Here is a 19,969-nt window from a genome sequence, read left to right as displayed (position 1 = left end):
AACATGAGATTTTCTTTGAGACCACAGATAACCCTCAAAAATATAAAAATCGCCTATCAGTCAGAACTGGGATTTGTAGGAATCTGTATCATGGAAAACTTTAATATCAGGTGCTCATGCCCGATCATTAAGAACAAAGCTACCTGAAGTAGTATGTATGATGAAAATATTAAAGGAAACAATGGGCTCTTATATGATAGGAAACATTATTTGAATTTTCACACATGTCTGACATGTGGCATTATATTATGGGATGGGGACAGTGAAAGTANAAAATAATATATTTATTGACACCTGACGCACACCACTTCAGCTATCGCTGATCTTCACACTTTACAATTCACCGTTACACACACTAGGACTTTCAATCATCACTAGTCGTATCCTGGCAACGGATTTATAACAGTCTCACTGTCACTGCAGCACACACGAAGTCTTTTACGCAGAGTCTAATTATTTTCCTGCCATTTATTCTCAGTCACCTTCTACCGTCGACTCTCCCAATTTTGATTCTAGCTGCCTGAGGTCCTCTATATACAGAAGTGATATGCTTTATTAAAAATCGTAAAACTATGGAAAAATATGGACATCCATAATCATAACACGCAAAAAAGATTAAATTTACATGTACAACATTGTAATACAGTCCTGTTAAAGAAAAGCATGATAAATATGGGTATCAGTTTATACAGTAAGGTTCCAGATCAGATAAAATTTATGGAAAATTTTAATTTATTTAAAAAAGACTTAAAATCCTTTCTATTGAATAATTCTTTACTCTGTTAAGGAATTTATGTCATTTTAAATTTTCAGTATGTGTGAGTGTATTATTGTCTCTTGAAATTATAAAGATCTTGTTTTCATATAATTTTTATAACTTTGGATACAGTGCTTATTCTGGTAATAGAAATTTTGTATGTGGGTTTGTCATATTGTATCTCATTTTTATAGCTGTATATGGTATTTGTTTGTGACATGTACACAATTTGTGTATGTAGTTAAATATTATAGTACTGGTGACTTATATATGATAACATTTGATGTGTTCTATATCTGGAGGCTGAATCACCAAACATGGAATAAATAAATAAATATAATGGTGTTTTGTGTGTTAAACTTAATATTCTGAGTGCAGTGTTGCCAACATCACTTTTAATATTGTATTTCAGCATCCTGTTGCATTGATGTATCACTCTACACACTCACTTCTGTCTTTAATGCAACTCTGTTCACAATCTCTTTTTAATTTAAAATAGCATTAAAGTCACAATTAACTGCTAGATGTTTCGGCCTTACTTGGTTATCTTCAGGCAACTGTTCATGTTTTGAAATTGCCACACTGCATTAGTTCTTAAGTTGAAATATTTTACATATTAACCCTTTGGGGAGTTAGGTTTTCCTGCAACGAGAATACAACTTGGTATCTCAAGTATTGCACTGATATGAACAAAACTGAGATATGTTTTGTTATATTACACAATCCCACAGAAAATGAACTTTAATTAAATAACAATAGCAATTTTTAAAATCGCACACATTTTTAAAAAGTTCCCACAACTGTATTTTTTCAACATACAATTTGATGCAATATAGTTAAATCCCATATGGTTGCTATATATTATAGCTGCTGGTACAAAAAACCTAACAGAAGAGGGTCTGGGTTATTTATATTGTCACGTGTTGGGTGTTTGTAACGTGACAACAAAATATTAACGTTTCTTTCCCATACATCCCTTATGTGACCCTTGCAAGAACCACAAATATCCATAATTGATCTTGGTAGCTGCAACTTACAAACTGCATAGGGATAACACATCCCTAAACCATTCTTGTATTACAGCTAATGAATACATGTATATTTGGATATCACAACAAAAATCAAAGCATTCCCAGTCTATGTTAGAAGAGGATAGTGACAGTTTCAAACTGCTAAATTGACACGCACTGACTACACAGTGAGGAAGATCATGATGCTATGTATATCTGGGTTCCTCAGCAAAAGGGTGCAGGAGCAGTTGTAAGAATGAATGAGAATTTATCTTGGAAACCTCTTCAAAAGAACTCCTTTAATTTGTAGATCTGCTGACTTTCATGCAGGGGCCTTGTACCAAGAATTTTGTGCCCCTTTACACCTTTGAGGTGCATGTCACAAGAGTGAGCAGTTCATGAATACCACTGAGATGCCACGACAGTAATAGCAAATTGTTTTCATCAGAATACATTGCAACATCTATATTTAATAAATGAGACACATTTTTAAATTGGTGTATATATGTATATACAGTTCTTTTAATTAGTACAGTATATTCACTTCTTATTAAAATTCAAAAACACTTTCTTTATGCATACATGCACAATATAAATTCTTGTATGGACTATGTACTGAATGTCTGAAATATTTTTAGAACTTTTTACTGTAGGAAAATCAAGCACCAAGAAGCCCAGAATTTACCATAAATCTTGACTCATCATACAGAATGGAGCATTACTAGGTTTGCCCACCAAGCACAATTCAATGTGAACACAGAGAATCTGGTGTTACTTCAGCCCCTAATATGGATCTGCACAACCATGACACACCCCTGTAACAGAAGTGTAGAAAATAAGGGTCTTGAATTGTGGTGTTCAATAACATAATATAACATAACATTGCATTGCATTCCATGGATCCAAAGTTAGTCAAAATGACTGCAGGATGTGGAATATGTCATATAAATACAAAACATATGTACAGTCCCAATGGAGTTCTCACACAAGAGAAACCAAGAATACACAGTGACTACACACAAGGCTATTTAAAGATACATAAGTTATTTTCTAGACAATAGGTATTCATCAACAGAGTAGAATAAGTGTGTGTTTAAGTATCGTTTCAGTGCTATTTTAAATCATGCTTTTTTTTTCTTAAGACTTTTGAGATCAGTTGGCAGGTTATTAAAAATCTTGATCCCAGCACAATATGTGCCTTTCTGAAAGCATGAGAGGTTAGCAGTGTCTTGTGTTAACACTGTGTACATCCGCATTCATCTGAAAATGTTCTTCATTATTTGTAATGAAGTTTATTAATGAATATATATATATATACATTCACAAGGAAAAGTTAAGATCTGTAGTCTCTTAAATAGATCTCCACAAGAATTATGGGATTTGACACCCATCATGATTCTAACAATTTTCTTTTGCAATGTAAATACCTTTTTACGGTCAGATGAATTTTAAATAACTCCATCATACAAATATATATGTGGCAGAGACTGGCAGTATATATATTCTTTTGATCGGCTTTACTTTCCAGCTATTTGGTGTGTTGGGGCATGGCCTTTCTACTATGGATGTTCATTGTGTGGGTTGCTGCCTTTCTTGCTTGATCAGCTGTAACAGTAACATTGTAGTGTGAAGAGTACTGGTTCCCTTGCAGTGCATATCTCTCAGAATCGATGTTATCGGAATAAAACAAGGGATCCATAATACTTGTCCTTAGGGAATGCCAAACACAAACTCAGTGTACAAGATGTAGATTTCCTGTGCTCCAGTATCAGTTGTTCTGTGTTCATTCAAATGAAACAAAGCCTCACCTGAAAAATGTCAACACAGCATAAAGTCTGCCATTGTGAACTGACTGAAAATACCAGCTTGCAGAAATTCATACAGCTACAAAGAGTGGACAGCTGTAGTTCTGTAACATCATGGTTTCAACAACTGTACTGTGGTCCTGTTTCATGTGCAGGGTGGTTGAGAGGCTTACAAGGTGAATGTTTAAGCTAAGCTCTGACATTATCCAACCTTACTTGTTAATATTTGATGCTGATATTATGGTTTCCTGTCCATCAGCAGACCAGTTGTTATCTATTTGATTGATAAGATTCTGAATAGCATTTCCATGGGACTCTTTCTTCTTGACTTACACTTCACGTAATACTCATACATAAAGCCCTCAGTGCCCAAGTGTAAACTCACCGATGCCCAACATAAATGTGAAAAATGTAACAAAATTATTGGAACTATGGCCTCACAAAAAACCAAAGCTGTGCACTGGTATCTTCAGTCAGTTTATGGTGGTGGCCAGTACCGAGGTGACATTTGTTTCTCCACTTGTTTTTAATGGGCATATGAACACACAAGATAACAGATGCTGGAAGATAAAAAAATCCACTACTCATACATAAAGTTCTACTCCATTATGTAAATGTTGGTGTCTGACTGTCCAGAGTGTAGGGAGGATTACATGTTGTGTGTTTTGCACAGACACAGCTAATTCTGAAGGATACCAGATACACAGATACTGCAAGTGGACCAGTAACTCTATGATGCCACAGCTGCAGCTGACTAAGTAGGAAATATGGCAACCCATGGATTGAATCCATCAAAATAGCCATAAAATAATCTCACTGCACTACTGCTGAAGAGCTGTAAAAGAATCCAAGCTTGATCTTCTTTCATATTCAGAAGAACTTTAGCGCTCATTCTAACATTTGACACCTCGTGTATCTCTTGTTACAGAGTATTTGTCAGTGATAGTGTAAAACAATAACAATAAAAGTACCAATAATTAATGTTGGGGTGATTTAATTAATTCTTTCTGATTTTGCCAGACAATGACTAATGCTTATGCATTATCATGTATACAGACATTTGTTGGTGGGCTGCTCCCATGGAATTGGGAAACTGATCTTCTTATTGGACAGTAATCCTTCAGAAATGCATTACCAGTGTGTTGATTTTTAGCCTCACTTTAAGACCAAGCTGAGCTGTGAACACTGACCTATGGATGGAAGATGCTGAAACAGACTAGCAGCACAGTCTGCTCCTTTGTACAGTCAAAGCTGACTCAGTCATCCAGCTCTAAATCCAGTTCTAGATCCAAAATCTCAATCTCCTTGAACGTATTTATAACTGCATACCGTGAGAAATTCATATAGAGCTTCCGGAACCACACATACTGTGAACGGTGGGCAGCCATTGCTGTCTGTAACAAAACACAATCAGTGCTCATTAGACGTTGATATATTCTCATCATAAGGCATGATGAACACTTTCAGACAAATGATGAAGCAGTATAACAAAAGAATTTGGTCAACACAAAATTTTCAGTTGCACAAATTAATTCCATCCATTAACCAATTTTTGGAAATTTTCTTCATTATTATGAAATCAAGTATTAAGAAAATCTCAGTGGAACAAAATGGGTTCCCTTAAGTAATTTAAATGAATGAAAATGGTGAACAAGACAGAACTGACATAAATTTGTTACAGTATATTTTCACATCTTATAACATTGTATTTTCATACACCATATCATTAAATGCATGCCTGTGCTTCCGTGTGACAGCATATTGCAAGGTAAAAGAACAACTTTGGCCACGTATCTACAGAGCTTCACATCACTGCAGCCAGCAAACTGAACAAAACTAAGTTGAAATCAAGCTGTAATAACCATTTTACTCAAATAAACCCTGCAAGGCAATCTATAAGCTTCAGCACAAATGATTAAAGAGGAATTACAGTTGGAATAAAACCATCAGGTATAACTATGGCATGTAGGTCCATTGCTAGGCAACGACTGCAAAATAAGTGAATATACAACAGCCACTGCTTGGTAGTGGCTCTGTCAACAGACACAAAAGCCACAATTCCATAGCAACAACTGCACTGCCTCAGAGGAGCAGTGTTTTCTACATGGTATGTGCCATGATGTTATAAGCAAAGGGCCAGCAGCAATTCAGGAGTCAATCAGATAACCGGTGGGGTTCTGTTGTGGGCTGTTGCTATGAGAAGCTGGTAGCTGAGGCTGAGGACAGTTCAGGAACCCAGAGGAAGGGGAAGGTCCGCCACTGAAACCTCTACCAAGCGACAGTAGTGAATATGTGACTGTGGACACTAGAGAGTTTGAATGTGTGAGCAGAGAAGGAGCTGTCAGAGCCCATCACCAAAAGCCAAAATTAGAATTCAGTTATGGATGTGTGCAATACAGCTACATCTTCAGTGCTATTAACTGTAAATACAGCTATAGTAAATGCACAGGTTATTACAGTTATATCATAAACTTGTGGTGAGACACTAACCAATGAATGAAACCAAAGTTACTTGGACATTTAAAAAGAAAACATAGTGACTTGAAGAATAAACCAAGAGGCTCTTTGGAATGAAGATATTCAGAGCATGATAATGGAGTTAAATGAGAGTATGTTTGTAATAACAAATCACTACTAACAGCCACCTCTAAAATCTTTGCAGACTTATAATGTGAGAGAGCAATTTTTCAGAGGCAAAAAATATAGAAAGCAGGCATTACTTGTGAAGTTCCTAGAATATCACAGAGCCAAGGTGACAGATGAAGTAGCTATTGGAATTAAGACACTCACTTCCACCCATTTTTAGCAACACACTGCATCGTTCATTGAAAACGGGTGTGTATGGTTCCCATATTAAACAAAGTGAACCAGCCAGTTAGTATTATGAAAGGTGTAAAATCACAATAATATAAAATTTTGTGCTAAAATATGAGAGCACACAACTAGCAGCTATTGTTCCATACACAAATGAGGTAAATCTATAGTGGCAAAACTTTAATTTGTCTGTATTAACTGAGTAATAACATTCAGAGAATTCTGAGGGTAAGAACTTGGGAAATGATAAATGGATATCAGTGCTCTTTATTTTATCTACATCTTAGGCTTTTCAATGCACTCGACTTTAGCACGCAGGGAACAGTTTTCACAGTAGCTCACACACACTGTTTTCACATGAAGACAGCTACATGGACTGAAGGAATGCTTACTGCAGATTCAGTAGTTTTTCTGAGTTTGGTACTTCAATGAAGAATGTGTCTGCCTTATTAAAGATAAATTGTAAAACTGGAGAAGGAATACCTTACATTACAACATTGTTACTAAATGCATGGGCAGCAGACAGAAGAAAACTAGGTACAGAAGGGAAGATTAACTCACAAAAATGACGGCAGATATAGGCTTTCTGTCATTGTTCTATCTAAAGTCTCTTCCCGCATTCTGAACAGCTGTCAGAAGAGAGTATAAGAACTTAAGCATCAAAGCACATGTTTGCTGCTTAATACTGCATATTTGCTCAAGACAAGAACTGTGAAGCCAGCAGAGACAGCTCTTGCTAGGGAACGGTGCTGCAAACGTGCTCATTTTTACACATGAGATTTATAATATGCAACAAAGGAGTAACTGGAAAGTGGTGTTCTCTACATGGTCCAGCCGATTGCTACGTGATGCAAGAACAGAAGAACTGTTGCAAGATGTCTTTACTGTGCGGTCTGTGCTGAGGTGTTATCATTGGCCAATAAGGATGCAAACATGAAGATGAGGAAGCTGTGGCACTGAACGCTGTTACCAGGCGACAACCAGTGAAGATACAGCAGACTGAGATAACTGTACGTGATGTAGTGAACTGCAGAGTATGTGAATTAGTGTTAGCGCTATAGTTATTTGTAGTTGCGTTCTGTAAGAGTTCAGTAAATCCAACTATCAAACCAAACCCTGTCTATAGTCAGTCAATCATTTGACAATACTGTTGTGAAAAAATATTTTCATAATGACCTACTTGTGAACATAGATTTTTTATAATGACCTTCATAAAACATACCAAAGAGATAGATTGGATACTGAAGCGTCAATGCTCCCTGCGACTGGCAAGAAACTTCCTCACACTGCACAATTTGTGAAAAGCAATCATATACATTGTAACAATGAAGAAGCACTTTTAATATATAAATTAGCAGAGTCAGATACCATAAACATGTAAAAACATAGTTTATAACGGATATGTCTTACCTGACAGCATGGAATATGTGCACTGAAAGTAATGGTTCAGAAGTTTTGAAATTATGAAAATACTTTTCAAAATAAATTTTAAAATACTAGAATGTAACTGATGGAGTGCATAAAGTTCATTATATTATTAAGAATTTTTAAGACTGTTCCACGGCAGTTTTTAGGGTTCCATACCAGTGTGTTAATTCAGAGTCTGAGAAACATTGCTCTAGCATACAGATATACTGATCTGCAAAAGTGTGTCACTAGAAAGTCATCAGAATTTTGGCTACCAGGAAATAGAAAACTTTACCATGAACTGATAGGCAAGTACTGCAAACATGTACATTCGTACATAGACCAGCATTGTTAATTCCATTAAAAATCTAAATGAATTCTGGATTTTCTAGATAGAGATTATGATGTGTATTACGTGGTAAGCATTTCTCTTCCGTTCTTATGACTAAAGGAAACATGCCCAAGATTTTTAACAAGTATCATGCAGGATTTAAAATGAAATTATTTTACCTGTAATAGAAACCATGTTCTCTAGCGAAAATTTCAAATGGATGAAATCATCTGAGTAAAAATTTGTATAAACAGTAATGCAGGAATCATTATTCTATGACAAATATGTATAAACCTATATGTATTTATACTGTGAAGATAACTCAAAATAAATAAAGTATGAAGAAGAAATGACAGTATTAAGTAAAACTTTTCATGCAAATGGCAAGTACATGTTTCTATAGCTTTTCCTTTAGAGTTGGTGATTGCACTGTAACTTGAGTAAAACAACTAGTAATGCTATCTGATGGTAAGGCCACGCCATAGCTGAAGCGGTTATTCGCTGGTTACCCACTGCGGCGGCCTGGGTTCGATCCCGGGTCTGGTCAAGTGGGATTTGTGGTGGACAAAGTGGCGCTGGGGTGGGGTTTCTCTGAGTACTTCGGTTTCCCCTGCCAATCTTCATTCCACCAAATTCTCCATCATCATAATCATCCAGGGCAGGTACAATAAGCCAATCAGTGGCCACTGTGCCGAGTGGATCCAGCTGGACTCCACCCCCCACTAAGCGAATCTGATGGTAACTTCTGGTTAACAGTATTTTTTTTAGAGAATCACTGTTTTTCTGAATTGTCAAAATCCTTAAACAAAGTAAAATTACATGACCTTTCTTATTTTAAAATGGGAAAATTATGTATTGTTGGAAAATCAAGAAAATGAGGACAAATAATGAATTGCAGTAGTTAACAATATCAGAATGTATGTCATATTTTTTTCTGATAAGTATATTGACTGCATAAATACATGACTCAGTATCCTGATTTCAGGTTTTCACAGTGGTTCATATTCTTATGGTCATAGCACCAAATCAAAATGGTGAAATTTTGGCAACTTACTGCTTCCCTGAAGGAGCAGATTGGCATCTTTTGTTGATATGTGTACATGTGCCTTCATGCATGTATCTTAGCTAAATATTTGACATAGGCTGACCAGAAAGAAGTTACCACCTTTTAACTGCTGTGTTACCATCTGTAACAGGATCATTAAACACTGACACTGTGATTCGTATATTGGAAGCAGTTTAATGTGTACTAACTGCAGTGAATACTGAAATTGAGAGCTGTAATTTTAGTGACTGATTCTAATGTAATTTGAAGAAAACAGGCATGAATAATGAGCAGATAAAAATGTGGTCATGGCCTATTTGAACACATTATCCTGGAATCCACCTGCACAGACTGAGAACAACCATGGGAAATGTTGATCAGGCTAACTGGTTAGCAAATCTGAAATTCAAACTGGACACCTTCCAAACATGAGTTTAGAATAGTGCCACTAAATTAACCTGCTCTTACCTTCAGAATCTTGCGATCACTGAGTGATATAATGTACCAATATGAAGAAAGGAGGTAGCTTATTGGAATATCCAGCATTGCTGAGTACTTCCTCAGTGTATTGATGGACTCCAGTGCATATGCCTTGCAGTCTACATATAAAAGAGAATATTCACAAAAGTACACATGGTGTACCACAAACAGGTGCATCTCATATGAAGTCCACTTAGGATTTAATGGCTATTATCCCCAAAAAGACGTGTGAAGGAAATGTATAGAGCACATAATATTCATTTCATTAAAAAATACACACACTGCCTGAGACATTTTAATCTACTCAACATATTGAAATTTATGTAAGAATGTGGCAGAGTTGAGCTTTCATGTGCAGTGGTAGTCACTACTGTACAGCATAGACAACATTTCAATACAGTGGATAAATTTTCAATACAGTACCAAATTTTGTGAATGTTGATGTATAAAACAGTCCGTCAATAATGCAATAAATTGTCCCTTTTTTTCCACTTATACTTTAACACAACATATTTCAGCCTTAGATGGCCATCTTCAGGTGTCTTAATATATTATATAATAGATTTGATTTTATTATATACAGTGCGTGATTTTAGCACATATTAATACAGTGTAGCACGCTTCTCCAAGTATAATTAGAATGATCAAGTCAAGAAGTATGAGATGGGCAGGGCATGTAGCATGAATGGGGGTGGGAGAAGAGGAATGCATATAGGATATTGGTAGGAAAGCCAGAAGGAAAGAGACCACTGGGTAGACTAAGGCGTAGGAGGGTGGACAATATTAAAACGGATCTTAGAGAGATAGGATGGGATGGCATGGATTGGATGGATCTGGCTCAGGATAGGGACCAGTAGAGGGCTCTTGTGAACAAGGTATTGAACCTTCGGGTTCCATAAAATGCTGGGAAATTCTTGAGTAGCTGCAGATTTGGCTTCTCCTCAAGAAGGGCTCAGCTCCAAGCAGTTTTTATTAAGACACCTGAAGATGGCCATCTAGGGCCGAAACATGTGTTAAAACTGTAAGTGGAAGAAAAAGGAACAATTTGTTGCCTTATTGACGGACTGTGTTATACATAGACATTTTAATATGGCTTGCAACTGGATGCTTAAATACAGAATTTGTGAAAGTGTTCATTCAGGGTCATGCTGTTATGGGTAGACTGACACAATGTACCTGGTTCACACACTGTTCAGAAAGACAGTATTGTAAGCCTGTATTCATGTAGCTATAATTGGTTCTCAGAGTGTCATATGTGTGGTTGGGTTATCTGATTTCTGACCAGAAAATTCTGTTGATGGATGGGTGCTACATCTACATACATGCACATATTATTTACAGAACTCACATGATGGAAGTTTCTGTTCCATACAAAGGTATGCTGTAGCATAAAATATAGATATATGGTTTTGATGCCGACTGACCCCAAGTTTATCAAAGGTTATTACCTGGAACAGAACAGTGATCGAATGTCAACAACTGAGAATCTGCTACAAACACATGCACTAACAGTCATATATTTGAGTGTTAATTTGAGTGACTGAAGTTAATACACTGACTGAAGGCAACATTTCATAATTACCCAGAGTTATAAAATGTTATACCATATGAGAACTTTTATAGATTTCAATGTATTAGAAAATGTACTCACAGCTTAATAATTCTTACTTCCTCTATACAGCATAAAAGTACCTCTTAGTTAATCATGTCAAAATCTGTAAGACTTAAAGAATCAATGTACTGAGCTTAAAAAAATGTTGCATTTTATTTTTCTCTCCAACTTCTGTTTGAAACATTTTTTGCTTTGACATGTATCTACTGATGTATATTCAAGATGCAATCTTCATGTAAAATATTTTTTTATTGTTCTCTGATTTTAACCGAAATGGGAGTGAGTTAATGAATTTTTGCAGAACTTTCAAAACTTTCAGTGGTCTTGAGTTGTTACATATAGACAGACGGATGGACAGAAAGGCAGGCAAGTAACATGTGCATTCTAAAATTTTTCATTGCTAATGCTCCAAAAATGATCGATCACCTGCAGATGACCCTCGAAGTCATGCAACTATATTAGTTTGATCCTGTCTGTCTGTCTGTCTGTCTGTCTAGCAGATTGTTGCTGGCCTTTGCCAATAATTATTCCTGGTTTTGGGCCTTGTGGGACCCATGACCCTACTTTTCTGTCTCACAACACAACCTCAATCACACTCAAATTCTGCATAGAACAGCATAACAACAGCATCCTGACTATGGATCTAAAACTGTAATGTTCAGTAATTACAAGCGTTTGTTATGACAAGTTCAGCTTTTGTGATTCACTTCTTGCCATCTGCATACAACTTTGGTTAATTTCACTTGTCTTCTTCTTTTTACTGTATATCATGACATGTTTCAGCCTAATTGGCCATTATGAGGTGTACAGGTTGTTGTGATGAAGGAATTTGGTGCTCTGCTGTAATGTTGATCTCCTTTTCTTTTGTGCAAATGCCTTGGATTATTCTAGGTTACATGGGTTACTGTGCTGTTGCCATGCACGTTTGGTTTGTCTGTAATATGTGAAAGGTTATAATATTAAAATAAAACTCTAATATAATCCATCACGTATTGCAGATAAACACACACATGGCAAGAGGAAGATTACCCATAGAACACAGAATACACATAAGAAAACAGAACAGCATTTCAATGAGCAGCAGATTCCTTCATCACAACAACTTGTACACCTGATGATGGTCAATTACGCCAAAACATGTTGTGATATACACTAAAAAGAAGACGAGTAAATATTAACCAAAGTTTCATATAGATGGCAAGAATTGGAATATAAAATCTGATCTACACAGTGGAACAGGATGCTGCAATATAACATTATGTTCAAGTAATATAAGGCAAGGTTTTGCCTTCTGACAGAAAGTACTAGTCTTTCTTTTTACACCTCTTTAACAGTGATTTCCTTTCACAGCAAAATTACATGCATTATGCTGTTCATATTTTCACAGTGAAGACAGCTTTTTCTTTCAATGGCTCTTGGAGCCCATTCAAGGCCCTGGCCTCTTATTCAGTTCCATAATCATTTTTCACACATGGCAGGACTCCTTGGATGAGTGATCAGCTCGTCGCAAGGCCTCTACCTAAACAAAGGACAACACAAACACAGAATAAATGCATACACACACCAAACATCTATTCCTTAAGTGGGATTCGAACCCAGTGTCTTCACTCACTCAGACAGTTCATGTCTTAGACTGTGTGGCAACTGTGACCAGCACAGTGAAGACAGCTACCTCCAAAAATCTATAGAGGTACAATGCCTATGTCAACTGCAGTGAACTTCAGACAGATTATATTTGAAAATAATGTAAAAATGGTGGTTATGATATCAATATTTCCACTAGGAAATACAACCTCTTTCAACCAACATTAGTACATTTTCTGTTATTTGCCCTTTAACTATCAAGGACAAAATGGTGGTGCTACAAGTTATGAATAAATCTATTGTGCCAAGTACTGAGGTGCTGTAACAATATTTTGAAAGTTAATAAGAATATAAGTGTAACATCTGTCTTTAGCTGATAAATTTATGAAACATTTCTACTTACTGTATCTATGGATAAAGCTTCAATATGATTTAACAGAAGGTTTGCCACTATATCTTCACGCCATCTCACTGCTGGATCATCAGGCAGGTATGAATTTCTACGATAAAAGAAATAAATGACTGCAAACTATATCAATTATGTAATTCATTCAAGCTGATATCAATATAAAAATAATATTTGCACTTGGGACAACTTAAAGGACATTTTAATAATGCTGTCAGCAGTAGTCATCTACCTGGCCCAGCTTTTGATATGTGTATTACATCAGCAAACTTTGGCATATCACAAGATTTATATCACCCTCCCCTTGTAACTGACATTGCTTCCCTCCTGTAAAATATTTATTACATTATTATTATTGCTCAGATGTGTGTACTTCATCTTCTGTTAATACTGTTGTTGACTGCCTTAATGCAGGTGTTCTAGGTGCTACTGTCTGCAGGCATCATAAGCTCTGTTCACAACTTCTTGTTTCCTACTGCAATATGCAGTTTTACTGAGTGAATTATTCTATCTGGTTGGCCAGGAATTTCATTTAAATTTCCTGCTATTTGTAAAGCATAACTAGGCTACTGAGGATATCCACTAGTGAGATGGCAATATTTCCGACTATCCCCATGCCCAGTGTGAAAAGTACACTGGGACTACACCATACTAGACTAGACCACAGATTTGCAAGAGACAGTAGCATGCAATGGTAAAATTTGAACCAAATATACACACCAATGTTTGTATCATCTATATCAGAAATTAATGTTCAGTCTTAGCTTATGGGCACTGGACTGAAGAATAATGCCATCACACTACCTCTGGCAAAGTCATGAAGTGTCGAACTGTTTTAGTATACTGGTATGGATTACTATTACAGCGTTGTGCATCTCTCACCCAGCAATCTGCTCCGCTACCTGAAGAATATGTGTGGATTTGAGGCTTCCAAAGCTCCCAATTCACATGTAATACAGATTTATAGAATTTTATCTAAAAGGCACCACCTAGATCACATCTTAAGTCTGTAAAGTGATTTCTAATTGGAAAGTACCTCCCCATTCAAATACATGCAACAGGTTATATGATAAGAGACCAAATTCCAAAGATCACCTCCAAAAACTTCCAAACACCCAGGATGTGAAAATGCAAAAGGGCAGGGAACCTTTACACATAAAAAACAAAACTATATTCACATGTTCATACTGTGATCTGAAAGTTGCAGTGATGTCATTATTCCAACAGGACACAGAGATAATAGCATCCTGCCAAATTGGCAAATGACCTTCTTTCTCTAAGAGCTGATAGTTTAAATGAAACTTATATGAAACAAAGAAGCATAACTGGGGGGGGGGAGAAAAAACCACACACACACACACATATTAAAAAAAAATACAATGGCCATGCTCTCACTGTGGGGTTTGCTATCTGTATGGTGACAGCAAACATGTCAAACATCAATCACAGACTCCCAGGCCACACCTTATACCGTTATTTATTTAAAACAATACAGCCTATCCTTACTTGCATAAAGTGATGTTGCTGTCAGGAATACCAAGGATTCTACAGCTGTCCCACAGCTCTTGTTTCCTTACTACTCCCTCTTGATTATAATCCCCTATGGACAAAAATATAATCACAGACATTTGAAATGTTCTTAAAAGACTGACGTTTCACAATCCATATATGAAACATTTTAACTAACCTTCTGAAAGGCACAATATAAATATTTGACAGTCACTCTGTTGAGCTAGTTTAAGTATAACGGGTCCAAAAAACATACACTCATCGTCTGGATGGGCTATCACAAACAACACTCTTTTTACAGTTCTCAAATGTCTACAATCTGGAGAGATCTTCAAGTACACAGTTGCCAAATAGAAGACAACACAAAGGCAAATGTATGCCGTAACTGCTATCGTAAGATGTTCCATTGATTCTCTGGCATATTTACATGTCTCCTGCACAACTGTATCCCCCAGTCTTCTCAGATCTTCTAATTTATCTTGAAGTGGAAATACATCAAGCATAACCAACATATGCAATAGTTTTGAAGTACCTGCTTTTGTCAGAGCACCCCTACCTTTCGTTTTAGAAAGCCATAAACATACGGAAATGTGGCATAACTTCACATTAGCCCCCTTTTACAAGACATACCTTGTTATATTCACCTACAATATCTCTAAACCAGGCTTAAACCTCTACCTCGACCTCTCAATTTTTTTTAAAACAAATGTGTAAGACAGTTACTTCCTTTGCCATAGAGACCGCTAGTGTCATATGCGAAGCCAAGCACCAACTTAAACGAGAGAATTGTCCCATGTAGTCTGTGGACTAACTCATTGCAATTCAAACTTCTGATCCGTATATGTGGTCAAATTATATTCCCTCCAGATTTAACAATTGCCTTTGGCACAGATTAATAACTCCGTGCGGATTATTACAACTGATCTATGTAATAAATAATTATGTTCAGAGTCACGGTCAGAGTTACTTTGCTGCTGGCTCTTTACCAATTAGTTCGTCTTGGCGACAAGCCCCTTGGGCCCCACGACCAGTAATTTTATTTTCCTACTGAACACTTGCGGTTATAGTCCTCACATAACATTTTCTCTGAGAGAGGATTGGTCTGTCGTTTTCAATTGCTGGTGGTACTCGCCAGCGCAGCCATTCACGGGTTCGAGTCCCACCAGACTCATGACAACATTTTACTCTCATATTCGAGACTCCCCCAACATGGAGGGACAGATCCCCTTATTTATATCCCGCAGAATAGGTTTGCCCGGTTATATCCCCACGCACTGGGTTCCCTTTTCGTCGCCCCCTTCGACTCGCGGGACTGCGGTAGAGGTATTCGACCCCGCCTTCACGTGGGATAATTAATTTAAGGATGTTGGTGTTGGCTATTTATTAAGATTTAGTGATCCGTGAGCTCACAAAGTTTGTTTCCGATTTTGTGCGTAATTTTGTAACGCTTGGAAGAGTTTGGTGTGTTTTTACAGTCAGGAATAAAACGATGAATAGTGAAGGTAAATGAGGATTTTTCTGGAGGAGTTCTAATATTATTAACAATTAAAAGTGGTGCTACATGTTAACTACCAAATTTAAGCTTATAGGTTGCATTATTCCGACAACATAACCTGCAACCTATTTGGTTATAAAGGTTCAGGCTTACCAGTGCTACGGATAAATACCATATGTAGGCACTAGTATAGGAGCATGGGTAGCGTAGTCGGTATAGTGACCGGCTACGTGTTGGACGACCGAGAGGTCAGAGTTCGAGTCCCGGTAGGGTCAACAATTTTCTCTTTTGCACGTCGTCGGGACTGGCTCTGGGGTCCACCCAACCTCCTATCAAATGGATACCGGGGGTAAAGTGGCCGGGGCGTGAAGCTGACCACTCACCTCCAACTAGTGCTGAGGTCAAGTAAACGTGGATCTATCTATCAATTCCCACTTACGCCTTCATGGCATAGTGCTTAATTAGTTAAGCACAAGGACAACTTTATATACACATTAGTACATCTCTGAAAGGTTCGGCTATAAGATGAAGTTCGCGACATTTTGAGAAGTCTTAGGACATATGTAATAATATGAAACAGATTTTTGGGGAGAGGGGATTGGCAGGGGAAACCGAAGTACTTGAAGGAAACCTGCCTCAGCGCCACTTTGTTCACCACAAATCCCACTTGACCAGACCTGGGCTTGAATCCGGGCCGCCGCGGTGGGAAGCCAGCGAGTAACTGCTTGAGCTATGGCACGGCCTTATTTCAGCAGCATGTACTAGAACTTTAATCACAAAGCATTATGCTTGTTTGCTTGGACTGTAATGGCTCATAATCTTATCTGTGATTCATAAACACTAAGTTCATCTCCTGTAATCCACTTATTTTACCAATATTACTAGGTGTACCTGGCATAACATGTGTCATTCTAGGAGATGTTGAAGCTTATTAATTAAATATCAATTCATTTTATTTATTTAAATATTTCATTTCATTTGAGGCATTCATTTGTATGACTCAGCAAGTGGGATGACTTGTTGCAGCATGTCATCCAGTCATTTCATTACCTTTCACCCTTGGTTTCATTGATTTTCATGGCCTTCTGTTGTTGTATCAGCAAAACTGAAAATATATCTGTACTTATTTTCTTAACATGTATCCCATGTAAACAACTCTTGTAATAGAGCTGTCAAGCGGTACCTCTGTTGGTGTTCCCACTAACTCGTTCCGACTGGTGAGGAGCAGAAACCTAGTACATGTTCGGTCACAGCAACTGAAATGAGTCAAATAGATACATACTCAAATATTGCTATGACCCAAAGTTTGCTTTCTATACAGGTTGGTAGAAGAAGATCTGAAATAAATTAGGGGGCAGTTTGCCAATTCTAGGTATGTTCATTTTGTGAACCGAAAGTTACTTCAGATTGTCAGCAAATCTGGAATAAGTCATATGAGTGTTACATTCAAACAATTACCACGACATAGTGTGATTGCTTTACTGTGTTGAATTTGAAATTGATAGAGAACATTTTTGTTTGCTTTTCAGTTCTTTTAGACTTGTGTTCCAAATTGCCTGAGGCAATTCAAGAAGCAACTAGAGTTGAGGAACTGCAGTCACATAATGAATTTATTAAGGAGATGGTAATGGCTTCTTTACCGAAATCTAAACAGTCTACAGTGGATAGTGAATTCAAAAGGGTATGTAGAGCTCATATGCAAGGAAATGAATGAAATGTGTTATGCCTTTTAGCATGGTCAGCTTTAAAAGTGTCATTTGTCAAGAACAAAACAAATACAAATTCCTTGATATATATTTTCATTACAGTGGCCAGTTATTAACACATTTTTTATGTTAATAGTATTTCTTAGCAGATGTACAGCACAGTTAAAACACTTCTCTTGTTGAAAAGTGTAGATTCAAATATTTGCATGCTGATGAACTGTGGAACTTCAGAAACGTTTAGTTATTGATTTTGTCTGAAAAATTATAAGCATTGCCCAGTACTTCTGTTTGAGTAATATGCATCAGTGATGCTTTATGATCTGTCTTCTCACCCTACTGCAGCTTATTATCACTGAACAAGGGTTACTTTCTTCTACTGGAAAGATTTGTTTCACTGTATCAACCAGTAATAAGTGATTTTCAAGGCCGAATACAGCATGGACATTAAATATTTAATTTAATAAACATTCTGGGACATGCGTGGCACTAATGACATTGCATGGATACATATGGAAGAGACTCAGATGCCAGTTATAACAGTGTTGTAAGTCATTTATGGGAAACTGTTATAACACAGCTGATTTTAAAATATTCTGCTACGATGTCAGAATTTTGATCAGGATACTATCCTCGCAGGCTTTTTGTGGTTTTTCTTAGCCATAGGTCATGGCCCTTTCCCCTGCAATCTTTTGTAGCTCAGTACACATGCATATCATCTTACATGATGCTGCAACCTTGCAGTTGGATACAACATAATGAATCCTCAGGAGAGAGTCCTTCACTTTGGCCATACCAATGGTGAATACAGTGAAAAGTTTCACTGCAATATATTGTAACATGTAAGATATTAGTGATTATTACATTATTTTTATCAGTTTTATTGGTATACTGTTTCAGAAATTTGTACTTCTTAAATTCAGGCCTGCAGGTAAGAAACATGTGCCATATAGAAAGAAGAAACAGCTGTCATTGAAACAGAGGCGTGAACTTGGACTGTATAAGATAAATAGAACAGGAATGAAATACAAGGATTTTGAAGAACTTCACTGCCTCTGGAAAGAGTACATGAGAAGTTGCTTGGATCTGGAAGAGCTGGCAAAGAGAGGGTATAAAACATTATTTATAAAATGTTGCATATTTATAGTTTGATTCTAAGCTATAAGTAATTGTCTTCCAGATTTACAGGTGAGCCTGGAAGCAAATATTGGAACAATTTCTCTCAGGTATTTCTGAAAGCTGACTACCATGGAGCATATCTGAAGGTTGTGAGATCTACTTGCAGCAGCCTTGTAGGGCAGTCTGGAATAGTAGTATTTGACACAAAAAACACATTCAAGATCATTGGTAGAGATAACATTGTAAGGAGTAAGTATTAATGGGTTTTTTTAAAGAGATTAGTTGTGCATTGGAGACTGACTGCTTTTGTCACTAATACCCTGTACTGCTTTTATTTTAGCTATTCCAAAACAACATAGTGTATTTACTATGGTACTGGATGACTATACCTGCACTATACATGGAAAGTACTTCTGTATCCGGCCACAAGACAGGAGTGTGAAAAAAATAAAGACCTGCATGATAGCAGATTTGTGAATTTGAAGAAAATGTGTATTTCCTTTGCGCAATAAAATCCTTTATGAAGTTTAAGGCGAATCTCTACCATTGCAACTTGGGTAACTATGGTATATTGTGCTCCGTTTCAGTAGCTCATTACCGATCACAGCTATCCCCGGTGTATTTAAATTTCCATTTTACATCAATCATCATATGTAAATACAGTACATATTTTTTTTTTGCTGTCAGAACCATTATTATATAAGTTACAAATTTACAAAGACAACTGATATCAAAAGAATAACCCTAGTCAACAAATTTCATTTTTTTCTCCCTGAATGACAGTTGGTGCCCTTTACAGAACTTGAGCCACTGGTTCCAAGTCTGACAATAAGTATTCTGTGGCACATACAGTTTTTGAGGCATGAGCTAATCAAATTTAAATTTCTGATGT

The 19,969-nt window shown here is 36.8% G+C and overlaps 2 protein-coding genes across 3 annotated transcripts; one reads left to right on the top strand and one right to left on the bottom strand.

Annotated features, from left to right (window-relative positions):
- Positions 1–1,815: 1,815 nt before the first annotated feature.
- On the bottom strand, positions 1,816–15,486 carry LOC111867586 (N-acetylglucosaminyl-phosphatidylinositol de-N-acetylase). Its single transcript, XM_023857572.2, has 7 exons — positions 14,939–15,486; positions 14,758–14,851; positions 13,249–13,345; positions 10,998–11,097; positions 9,638–9,768; positions 4,763–4,966; positions 1,816–2,582 (listed from the first exon to the last, which is right to left on the bottom strand). Exons 1-6 carry the CDS (start codon positions 15,270–15,272, stop codon positions 4,829–4,831), a joined length of 894 nt encoding a protein of 297 aa, XP_023713340.1. The 5' UTR covers positions 15,273–15,486; the 3' UTR covers positions 1,816–2,582; positions 4,763–4,828.
- Positions 15,487–16,067: 581 nt separating this feature from the next.
- Positions 16,068–19,608, top strand: LOC111867591 (ribonuclease P protein subunit p29). 2 transcript variants are annotated; one of them, XM_023857578.2, is made up of 5 exons: positions 16,068–16,262; positions 17,785–17,936; positions 18,859–19,067; positions 19,139–19,326; positions 19,418–19,608. In XM_023857578.2, exons 1-5 carry the CDS (start codon positions 16,250–16,252, stop codon positions 19,552–19,554), a joined length of 699 nt encoding a protein of 232 aa, XP_023713346.1. In that variant the 5' UTR covers positions 16,068–16,249; the 3' UTR covers positions 19,555–19,608. The 2 variants fall into 2 exon arrangements, with proteins under 2 accessions (XP_023713346.1, XP_023713347.1); XM_023857579.2 differs by having other exon boundaries at positions 16,070–16,262; positions 17,794–17,936.
- The last annotated feature ends 361 nt before the right edge of the window (positions 19,609–19,969 follow it).

Source organism: Cryptotermes secundus, unplaced genomic scaffold (assembly GCF_002891405.2).
Source record: "Cryptotermes secundus unplaced genomic scaffold, Csec_1.0 scaffold480, whole genome shotgun sequence".
Taxonomy (NCBI): Eukaryota; Metazoa; Arthropoda; class Insecta; order Blattodea; family Kalotermitidae; genus Cryptotermes; species Cryptotermes secundus.
This window is presented reverse-complemented; position numbering and strand designations above follow the sequence as displayed.

Excerpts from the sequence above, each read along its gene's own strand:
- LOC111867591 (XM_023857578.2), top strand. Across the intron at positions 17,937-18,858 it reads TGGATAGTGAATTCAAAAGG|AAATTTGTACTTCTTAAATT; the intron begins GTATGTAGAGCT and ends ATACTGTTTCAG. Across the intron at positions 19,068-19,138 it reads GAAGAGCTGGCAAAGAGAGG|ATTTACAGGTGAGCCTGGAA; the intron begins GTATAAAACATT and ends ATTGTCTTCCAG.
- LOC111867586 (XM_023857572.2), bottom strand. The coding sequence starts at position 15,272 with ATGTTGGTTATGCTTGATGTATTTCCACTTCAAGATAAATTAGAAGAT. Across the intron at positions 14,852-14,938 it reads TATATTGTGCCTTTCAGAAG|GGGATTATAATCAAGAGGGA; the intron begins GTTAGTTAAAAT and ends TTTTGTCCATAG. Across the intron at positions 11,098-13,248 it reads AAGCTTTATCCATAGATACA|GTAATAACCTTTGATAAACT; the intron begins GTAAGTAGAAAT and ends GTTCTGTTCCAG.